General features: G+C 36.3%; 1 protein-coding gene across 4 annotated transcripts in view; it reads left to right on the forward strand.

Annotated features, from left to right (window-relative positions):
• LOC121863623 (probable low-specificity L-threonine aldolase 2) overlaps positions 1–11,760 on the forward strand; it is an 83,788-nt gene that overhangs the window by 22,805 nt on the left and 49,223 nt on the right. For all 4 annotated transcript variants that reach the window (XM_042362370.1, XM_042362372.1, XM_042362369.1 and 1 more), the window contains 2 exons: positions 3,220–3,413; positions 3,878–4,014. In XM_042362370.1, coding sequence (XP_042218304.1) covers positions 3,220–3,413; positions 3,878–4,014 — 331 coding nt within the window. The remainder of the gene's footprint in view (positions 1–3,219; positions 3,414–3,877; positions 4,015–11,760) is intronic.

Below are 11,760 nucleotides of genomic sequence, written 5' to 3' on the forward strand. Positions count from 1 at the left end.
TGTTGCTTTAATATTCTTATGTAAAGTAATGACGATATGTGCTCATGCGCACTTACATACGCGATCTCTCTTTTTTCTTTACCATTACCGTTAGCTACTTCTATTATTCCATTTATTAACATTAAATAACATTACTTAAAACAACCATATTAATTTTACTACAGCTACAACCAAGGTCTTATTTTCTTCAGTTTTATATGTAGAACCAGTCAGTCACTGGTTTTGTAATCAACAAAAACAATGCTGTCATTTCCTCGTGTGTTTTAATATTCTATGTATTATTAATGAATTGTATTGCTCATTTTGCACACATAAACATTAATTCAATAAAAAAGACATTCAGTAATAAACAATAATGAATCTTTTGTATATAAGAGAAATGACGCTGTTTACACGATTATGCCCGTCGTCTGCACGTTGGCGGGCCGTTCAAACCCGTCGAAATTCAAGTTTCCGCCGTCAAAATTTTTATTTATTTATTTTTTTGTGTGTTCCAATAAAATACGTTAAGAATAAAAAACTCGCGAAATTTGAGAAGCTACTATACGACATTTAACCCTTCAATATGTCTTCAAAGAGACCATGATGCAGAGAAAGTGGTGCTAGTGCTTCCAAGCATAAGCACAAGTCACTATCTATCCAGGAAAAGGGTGAATTTCCATGGTTCGGCACTGGTCAGGTCCCGAGGTTGCCGGACTAGAGAGGTGCAACCTGTACAACAGTTTTTTAACTAAACCATTCGAAAAGCGATTAGGGTAACATCTTTTGAACGAAAGAAAGCGAAGGCCATTGTTTTCGTCACGAATTTATCCCACTTTCCACTGTAATACGGACGTAATTTCAGCAAAAATATTACATTTCCATGAATGTATTATATCAAGCACAGTATGAATAGAATATCACTAATATAAGAGTATTTTAACCGAAAACTATTAAAAAAACGAGTAACTTCTCTTGGACATCGGAAGGTTAGGTAAAATCTTTTGTTTTCGTCATGTATTTTATGCTATTTTACATTGAAATACATCATGTTTCAGCAAAACTACTATTTATTTCCGAGAATATATTCATTCAGGCACAGTTAAGGTAAAATATACATGTGATGTAACAGTTTTTTAACTGAAAACGATTTGAAAAACACGTGTACCGTCTAGCTGATACACAACAGCTGGTGGTGCGTCATGCGTCATTGTAAACAATAGGAGGTTGCAGTAGATTACCGGGTATTATATTAAGTGTGAAATATCGAAAAGGTTTTTATTGCCAGTATTTTTTTGTAGATCAATGAGTACTGTGATACTGTATATGATATGATAAGTTAGCCTATGCTAAGAACTTCAACATAGACTACTGAATGCACATTGTAAGGTAATTTAGCCTATTATAAGTTGGTGAGCTTCATTTGCTGAAGGAACTCCACAACTTTTCATTACTAATTGGTACATATTTTATGCTTCCATTGTTTACTGGAAGTAAATGGTAAATATTTTTCATGTCTGAAGCTAAAAGTTGCTCCTCGCCCTTCCCATCATGCATGGGTTCAACCTAACAAAACTATTACGCATGTATAGGATGACCCCCAATTTTTTGCCAAAAAATTTGGTCTTAAAAATTCGAACTATACACGAGTATATACGGTAACTTATAATTTTACTTTACAATAAATGAAAAATGAAAAGGAAGCACACATAACATTTATTACACATGAGAATACAAATTTAAGGGTTATGGGTGGGGGGGGGGTTGCTAATGAGTGGCTGTTTGTTCTCAGTGATTGGGCCCCCCCTCCAAATAAACATGGTAAAGGTCTGGACAATCAGCGAGACCAGACCCTCTTTCCCCCCAAATTGTCTGGACTTTCAAAGGTTTACTTTATTCACAAAGAAATAAAAGTGGCAGTATAATACAGTAGTGAGCTTAATAGGGTAATATAACATTGAAATTAAACAATATAAACTAAGTATAGGTAAACTATGGTACAGTACCTCTAATATGGGGTTTAGTGTCATAATGTTCTCTAGGAGCAAAGAGGTTAATGTTGGATGGCCCAGAGAGAATTTGAAGAGGGTTGACTAGAAGGGTGGTGCAGCTTACGCACTGTTAATCATTGAGACAAACTGTAACAATTCTGAGTGATAGAATGAATACAGTAATGTGTAGAGAATAAATAAGGCTGAGTCATTAAGTTTTCTATTACTGTATTGGTTAAATGTAGAATTTGGTCCTGAAACACTTTGAATTGGTTTAATTATCAGTACAGTATATTATGGTATACGTTGGTTTATCCCACCACAAACGTGTTACAGTTCTCATGTTGTGCAGGTGTGTAATCTTGTACCAGGGAGCACACATGTTATTACTGGTACAAATTCGACATTAGAAAATATTATAGATACATCAGAGCAAGCAGGAAAAAAAAAAAACTGTATAATTGCTTTTTTTTATGTATTGCATGAAAAGTTGGCTCTGATAATTAGTTGGTGTTAAGTATCTGGGCAGTTACTGTATATGTGGTATGTACAGTATTTAATCTTAAAAAGGCTTGTGTAGGAGTAAGAAAATGCGGCATCACAAATTTGGCCTAACAATGAAGTGGGAAGATGAGGGGGGTTACTTTGTGTTAGATATAAACATTTCTACCACAGTGATTTTAGGCTTTGTTTTATTACTTTATTCTTTGTTTTCTCACTATCTGGTCACCTATGTTATTATATACGTTACTCTTATGTTTTATTAATTCTGTAGTTGTATTTTTTATTTTTTTCTGTAAGGGTTTATTTCTTGTAGATGGAGTACTGTATACTTAAGTGTATCAAACATTGTTATGACCGGTCAGGCAAATCCAGAGGGGGTCTGGGCCCCACTTTTCATCAGAAAATTCCAATACTTTTTCTTCAATGGAATTTTGTACTTAAGCATTTTTGTACAGTATATAAAAACATATTAATTACTGTTGATTTCAGCATATTTCCTACTATCAAGTGCACATGGCTTAAAAATGGCTTCAAAATGCCCATGATATTGGTCAAATTTAAAAAAAAAATTCTGGGGGGGGTGCTTACAGCATCACCCAAAACCCCCCCTGTTGTGTGGGCTTGCTTTACACGCCACGTTTCCTGACCCACAAATTCTTGGGGTACCCCCCATTGATAATCCTGGATCTGCCCCTGCCAGTTTTGAAACTATGTACTATGCTGGTACTGTGTGTGTTTTCTATAGGTTGGTAGTGTGGCCAAGTCTAGTGGTATTCCTTTACACATGGATGGAGCACGTTTGATGAATGCTGTAATTGCCAGCGGAGTGAGTGCTGCTCGTATCCTTCAAGGGTGTGATACTGCTTCCATATGTTTTAGCAAAGGACTCGGCACCCCGGTTGGCTCCGTCATTGTTGGTCCTGAAGATTTCATGTACAAGTCAGTAAACTTACTAACGTATATTTATGCAAAACTGATTGAAATTTGGGAAAGTTATCCTATCCTTTGTGTAAAAGAATAACAAAGGATTCATTAAAACATGTTAAGTGGAGAAATATACAAGGGACAGGTCACTTAAGAATAAAGACCCACAGTTTCCACTCCCTGAGGCACAAACATTAATTCTTTGTACTCAACTACATGTAATAAGTGATGCTGTCAAAATGCCTCATGTCCTGGACAGAGTTTTATCCAAAGCCTTGTTTAAAGGGCAAGAATAGGCATACACAGTTGAATATGCTTATAGAAGGTAGTCGACCATTCACTTGACTAATATACAGTCAAGGCAACCCACAATCTGTTATATGCAATGGATTTAAGGATTAGCTTTAGAACAGCTTTTCTTGAAATATCATTCTGTCCATATAGACGCTGTGTAATTTTATTTAAATTTTTTTTTTCAGAGCTATACGTCTCCGTAAAGTATTGGGTGGTGGCATGAGGCAAGCAGGCATGTTGGCTGCTGCAGCATTATACGCTCTAGAACACATGGTTGAACGTTTGGCTGATGATCACAAGCATGCTAAACTTCTTGCTCAAGGTGAGTTTCATTTTTGTATTTTTTTTCAGATTTGATTGTGATAACCAGTGGCTCTCTTGGATAAAAATTTGATTTTGGAATATGTAATTTCTGCACTGTAGCTGTGCTCCTTGATATGTATCATTACTGTAGTGTCTCAAGAACAGCAGTGGGTCATAACATGTTGAGTGTTGTCACAAGTCTGAGGAAGTATTGCTAGTGTGAAGTGTGAACAGTTGAGAAGTTCCAGTAAACTTCCTCTAATTCGGACTAATTGGAGGGAAGGCCGTCAGATATCGTCTATATCGGGTTCCCGAGCATTTACCAGTGTGACCCCATTTAGTTATGTCACTTATCCAGTACGACCCCAAGTCATTACATACTGTATACAGTATACATGAGGATTCTTAGAATAACTACGGACATATTTTTTAACTGTAAAAACAAGTAAGGAAAATGTAATGCAGTACATAATTGAGGAGTCTAAAAGTAAACACTGGCACAAACATTACAGCTCTGTCATGTTTATATCATTTAATGTTCTATACCTGGGGGGTATAATTACATGGTTAAGCAACATAATCTAAAATTTTCTTAGTTACAACTCGGTCATATTTAATAATAATAATAATAATTAACGGTTTATTGAAAAAGTTCTGCAGCCCGAAGGCTGAAAATATACATTGGGCATAAAAGACTTATTACATACATTGGTGGTTTAACAAGAGCCTTCATTAGAGAAAGGTGAAGGAACATACAGTGAACATACAGATTAGTGTAGGTGTTGAACAGCAAACACGTAGTGTAGTAACTCCCTCCCAGATGGTGTTAGGAGGGACCTCACGTGGTGTAGTAGTTCCCTCACAGATGGTGTTATGAGGGGCCTCACGTGGTGTAGTAATTCCCTCACAGATGGTGTTATGAGGGGCCTCACGTGGTGTAGTAATTCCCTCACAGATGGTGTTATGCGGGGCCTCACATGGTGTAGTAATTCCCTCACAGATGGTGTTATGAGGGGCCTCACGTGGTGTAGTAATTCCCTCACAGATGGTGTTATGAGGGGCCTCACGTGGTGTAGGAATTCCCTCACAGATGGTGTTAAGAGGAGCCTCACGTGGTGTAGTAATTCCCTCACAGATGGTGTTATGAGGGGCCTCACGTGGTGTAGTAATTCCCTCACAGATGGTGTTATGAGGGGCCTCACACGGTGTAGTAATTCCCTCACAGATGGTGTTATAAGGGGCCTCACGTGGTGTAGTAGTTCCCTCACAGACGGTGTTCTATGAGTGAGGTGTGGTCCCAGGCCTTCCTATCGTAGACGGATTAACACATCGCTGGTTGTTGGGTAGGGCCGTTATCACTGGGTACCTGGGACCTCACCGTGTGAACGTCAACTTGGGTACCACTGTTACTGTTGAGTTGTTCTCACTGACTTAAGCACTGTTCACCACTGTTCACCTCTGTTTAACACTGGTTCCATTCCTTTCCTAAATGAAATAGTAACTTCTGGCGTGAACTTGTTGATATTCCGGTGGGGAGGAGGGTTCAGGGGAGGGAGTTGGTATGGGCCAACTTAACAGTTGACCTGGCTGCTCCGAGAGGAGCGCCAGGTACGTCTTGACCCTTCGTATGTGATGTGTGCATTATCATTTAATAAGTTTTCTATCCAAGGTACTGTACAGTACATCAGTCATAATTCATATGTGGCATGTGCATTGTCATTCGTTAATTTTTTTTATTAAAGGGGGGATATGTTATGTGACTAAACAATATAGCATATAATTAGGGTTTCTGATTTCTTGAACAATACAGCATGGGGTTGCAATTTAACAGCATTTCTTAAGATAATAGGAACAGGAATTAATACATTCTGTAAAATTCTACTTATTTTACTGAGTAATATGTTCATATACAGTAGTATAGCACATTATATATGATAGACCTTTGACAGAATTACAGTAGACAGTTTTTAAGGACTTAACCTACCTTTAATGCACTAAATATAATCTTTCATTCCATTTACGAGCACAATTGGTTCCACAGAGTCACTCTTTAACTGAAAATCTTGTTGACTGAATCTATTATTTCAATGGGATATTGGGTAATTGGTTCCAACTCACAGACTTCCCTTAAAATGAATTAAAAAGTACATACAAAGTACTGTATACCGGTATTAGAATTAACAATATGTATTAAGGATGGTGTGTGCATGTAAATAAGTAAAAATAAATGAAGAAAGTTACGTATATCTACCCAAAAACACAAGTTGAATAACTTGCACTTTAATGTACAGTACATACTACACTTTAGGACTAAAATTTTTATTTCTTGTGCAAAATATATGATATCTATATTAAAATTATTCGCTGTCTTCCAAGGATTCCAGCAATGCAAGTTATATTCTGCTAATTTTAGTCTGTGCCATTTTATAAGATAAAAACTTTAAGCCTAAAACCACATTCACCCTGGCTGGGAGGGAGGGGACGTGAGGTGTTTTGACAGCCTGCGTCGAAGGGTAAGGTTACCCCGTGCATATTTATTTATGTCATGTAGAGTGACTAAGTTTTTCGCTTATAAAATGTCACTGAATTGACTTGGGAGAATATAACTTAAATTGCAGGAGTTCTTGTAAGATAGTGATTAATTTGAATATAAACATGCTATAGTTTGTACTAGACATAAAATATTTAGTACTGTAATTATATTAGTACATTTGAGCACAGTACAGGTTCGCCTTTAGGAAAATTATTTCCTTTGCTGTTTTCACAATATGTATTTTGGATGGTGTGCGCAAGTAAATGAGTAAAAATAAATGAAGAAAGTTAGTATATCTACCCATAAATACGGGTTGAAAAATGTGTACTAAAATGTACTACACTTTAGGAATAAAAAAATTTTCTCTGCAAAATATATGATGTCTATATTCAAATTATTCGCTGCTAATTTTAGTCTGATGTTTTATAAGATAAAAACTTTAAGCCTAAAACTACTTTCACCCTCTTTTGGAAATGCTTCTTAGGGAGGCTGCTTAGTCCAGAACCCCCAATTTTTTTGTCTCCTGTGTCCTTAGTGAAATGATTGCCAAATGGTAAGGCAGTATTTTTTTTATTATTATTTTTTGTTTTTTTTATTTATTCCTCACATTTATGGAGGAATACATTAGACCGCAGAAGGATATAGACGCCAGACTAATCTGCAGATACATAATACTAAATGCTGCGGTTGATGAAATGGTGAAAACCGTGGATACATTGAATCTGTGGTTGGCGAGGGTCTTCTGTAATGCAGGGTGAAAAAATCCAGAGGATGGGGATTTCTGATTCAATCTACCAAAGAACACCGAACCTACTGCAACTTTTAGCCTTGACTTACACCCTCTGGGTTTTTATATGCTGTACAGTATGAACTTCTTTTTTGCCACTTAGGGTTTTACCATCTGTGGAAATAAAGTAAATTTTTCCTTGGTCTCTCATATGCTCTCAATAGTTTGGTGCTGGCTTTCATTACAAAATTTGCAAGGTACAGTCCTGTACCTTAATGTACTATGCAAGTCACTGAACTGCAGCAGTGTCTGCTGTCTCAGCTATCACACACGGCTCCATTCAAGCCTCGTGCCCCAAATATACCTCCATTTGATGACCCATTACATAGATTTTGTGTATATATATATATATATATATATATATATATATATATATATATATATATATATATATATATATATATATATATATATATATATATATATATATATATATATATATATATATATATATATATATATATATATATATATATATATATACATATATATATATATATACATGCATATACATACATACACACACACACACACACACACACACACACACACACACACAAATGTCCTTAACATACGCTGGGGTTACGAACAGAGATACCTGTGATGCTAAAAATCACAGATATGTGCTGCCCCCAAAACCTGGTCCCCCATGTCCTTATTTACCGTATATACCTGTGTGTAGTTCAAGTTTTTAAGACCAAATTATTTGGCAAAAAATTGGGGGTCGACCTCTAAACGGGTAATAGCTTCGTTAGGTTGAAAATTATTTACCAGTAACTACCAGTAAACAATGGAAATGACACACCACCACACCACCAGCTGTGAGTGTCGGTACAGTTGCTAGGGCAGATCTCTTGCGTCATCATAGCAAGCCCAAAGTAGCCAAATGCATGGTATGGTATGCACAGGACGATGTAAAACATAAAGTATTCATTTTTTAAAGTTTATTTATAGATACTGTACATAAATTTTTGTTCATTACATTTGAAACATCAATCTTTGTTAATTAAATTTGAAACAAAAGAAAACTACGATACCGTATTTCTAAATACCTGGTATTTTCATTAAAATATAACATCACAAGTATATTTTACCTTAACTGTGACTGAATGAATATAGGTATTCTCAGAAATAAATATGGAAATATAATATTTTTGCTGGAATGACGTATATATTACAGTGGAAAGACGAAAACAATGACTTTCGCTTTCTTTCGTTATTCAAAAGATTTTACCGTAATCGCTTTTCGAATGATTTTCAGTTAAAAAACTGTTGTACTCGTACTGTATTACAATAATATTCTATCCTATCATTAGCCTTATAATCCCACAACTGAAAACCATTCGAAAAGCGATTACGGTAACATCTTTTGAACGAAAGAGAGAGAGTCATTGCTTTCGTCACAATTTTATCCCACTTTCCACTGTAATATGTACATCATTTCAGCAAAAATATTACATTTCCATGTTCTCAGAAATAAATGGTAGTTTTGTTGAAACGCAACGTACAATATTTAATATTAAAATGCAAAAATAGCTATAAAACAATTAATACACCCGTAATGTACTGGCTGGCATCTCCACTCTTCCCTGCTCCCGCGTCCAAGGTCACCACTCCTCCTAACTCGCTCCCTCCGCTCCCTCCTCACCTCCTCCACCTCCTCTGCCTCCTCCACCCCCCTCTGCCTCCTCCCCGTCACTACTGCCGACAACGAACACAAATGTTTTGTGAATAACTGCAATTCCACTTCCTATGTACAGTACTGAACTGTACTGTGCTGTGCATTTTTACAACCAATAAACATGGCAAGAAAAGCTATTAAAAAAAAGAGATAAAAATTTCACTTTACTGTACAGTACATATCCTCGGCGACAGGACGGGTGTCATCGGGCTCATCGTCACTCAATTCCATAACGAGTGGTGAAGTGGGGGCGACGGTGGATTCAGCTGCTTCCTCACTGCCGCCAGTGATTGATGGTGTTAAATCTCTCCTTCGGTGATCAAAGAACATGGTGATGGGGAGTTGTCGTCTCTTTCTTTCATTTCTTCCATGATGTTTTTGTATGGAGCGAAAACGTCATCCATCCCTCGCATGAATTTCAGGGCACACACCATGGAGGGGTCCATACTATAGGCCAGGTTTTTCAGTGCCTCAATATTCCTGGTCATCTCCCCCAACTTCTCCAACGCTATTTCTTGGTGCTCTTCCTACATCCTCTCTCCCTTTCGCTTCCTCTTCCTTGCCTGAGTCTACTAACTACTGTAGATCCTCCTCGGTCAGCTCAGTGTCGTGCTCTTCAATTAGCTCCCTAATCTCGTCCTCTGCCATGTCCCGGAAGCCTTCAGCAGCCACTTTCCTAGACAGTGCCAGGGTCTTTCTGAATATTTTCATTAAAATCCATCAAAATCATTTTCCTTGTCATCGTCTTAAGCACCAAACAGCTCCTCCCAGTCTTCTCCTTGAACAGGGCTAGAGGGTACGTGTTTTTCGAATCGTTTTCAATTAAAAAAAATGTTACAGCACATGTATATTTTACCTAAACTGTGCCTGAATGAATATATTCTCAGAAATAAATAGTAGTTTTGCTGAAACGTGATGTATTTCAATGTAAAATAGGATAAAATACATGACGAAAACAAAAGACTTTACCTAACCTTCCAATGTTCAAGAGATGTTACTCGTTCTTTTAATAGTTTTCGTTTAAAATACTGTTACAGTGGGGTATGCTATAACGAACGGATCCTACTACGAATATTCCTATAACGAACGGTTTTACCTATAAAATTGAGAATGCTATAACGAACGAAACTCCTACAACGAACATTATTTAAAATGTTTTTTTTTTTTTTTTTTACTACAGTTAACCCTCACTTTACGCGGTTAATGTAACCCGGAGGGTACCGCGGAAAGCGAGAAACGCGTTAAGTGAATAACATAACATATGGGATTAATTGAAATGGAGTTCAGGCCGATCCCCAAACTCCACTTTTTGACGACACATAACTATGTTGTAGTAAAAATAACATCTTAATTTCATGATGGTACATGCACACAATTAATACTTAAGAGAAATAGAGAAATACAGTCGCCAAGCTAATGTCCATTCAAATAATGGACTCAACTCCCTCCCCCTCTTCTCACACTACACTGCTGGCTCTTCCCTCTGAGAAATTTTGGGGGGAAAACCAGGTATAGTAATAAATAATACCTCAAACTAAAGTTAGGATAATATAATTGACATTGCTGGATTCCTTGTAAGACCAGGAATATTTTGAATATAAATGTCATATATTTTTCACAAAAGATAACATATTTACTCAGATTAAACATTACATCTAAAATTTGTATGTCTAATGCAAAATCTATGATGTTTATATTCAAAATGATCATCAAATTGTAAGAATTCCAGCAATGTAAATTATATTCTGGCCGGGTAATTTGTATGAATTTTATGAGCTAAAACAAATATCTTCAGTTAATAAAAAAAAAAAATATTCTTCACGACACTATCTGTCAATCAAAGTACCCCACCTTGCCTCCCCCCTCTTCCAACCGCGTGGTCAGTCCCAACCCTCCCCCCACCCCCCACCAATCCTCCCTTCAAGAGAAAGGTTGGGTGAAAAAAATAAATTTTAACATTTTGTATTAAATAATACCTCAGATTAAAGTTAGGATAATATAATTGACATTGCTGGATTCCTTGTAAGACCAGGAATATTTTGAATATAAACTTCATATATTTTGCACAAAAGATAACGTATTTACTCAGAGTGAACATTATATCTAAAAATTTTATGTCTAATGAAAAATATATGATGTTTATATTCAAAATGATCATCAAATTGTAAGAATTCCAGCAATGTAAATTATATTCTGGCCGGGTAATTTGTATGAATTTTATGAGCTAAAATAAAAATCTTCAGTTAATAAAAAAAAAAATATTCTTCACACGGTAACAGATGGTCGGTCACCGGTCCCTCCCTCCCTCCCCCCCACCCCCCACCAACGTCCCTACTAGATAAATGTGTGGGAATACCAGACTGTTTACCTTTTTAGTAATAAATAATAAATCAGACTAAAGTTAGGATAATATAATTGACATTGCTAGATTCCTTGTAAGACCAGGAATATTTTGAATATAAATATCATATATTTTGCACAAAAGATAACATATTTACTCAAGAGTAAACATTATATCTAAAATTTGTATGTCTAATGCAAAATATATGATGTTTATATTCAAAATGATCATCAAATTGTAAGAATTCCAGCAATGTAAATTATATTCTGGCTGGATAATTTGTATGAATTTTATGAACTAAATAAAAAAATTATACTTCACCCGTGTAAAGGGGTACACCCACCGCGGAATGTGAGCATCCTGGGTTCTGGCAGGGCACCGCATAAACGTGGAAACGCGGAATGTGGGACCGCGTAAAGTGAG

This window comes from Homarus americanus, unplaced genomic scaffold (assembly GCF_018991925.1).
Source record: "Homarus americanus isolate GMGI-L3 unplaced genomic scaffold, GMGI_Hamer_2.0 scaffold41366, whole genome shotgun sequence".
NCBI lineage: Eukaryota > Metazoa > Arthropoda > Malacostraca > Decapoda > Nephropidae > Homarus > Homarus americanus.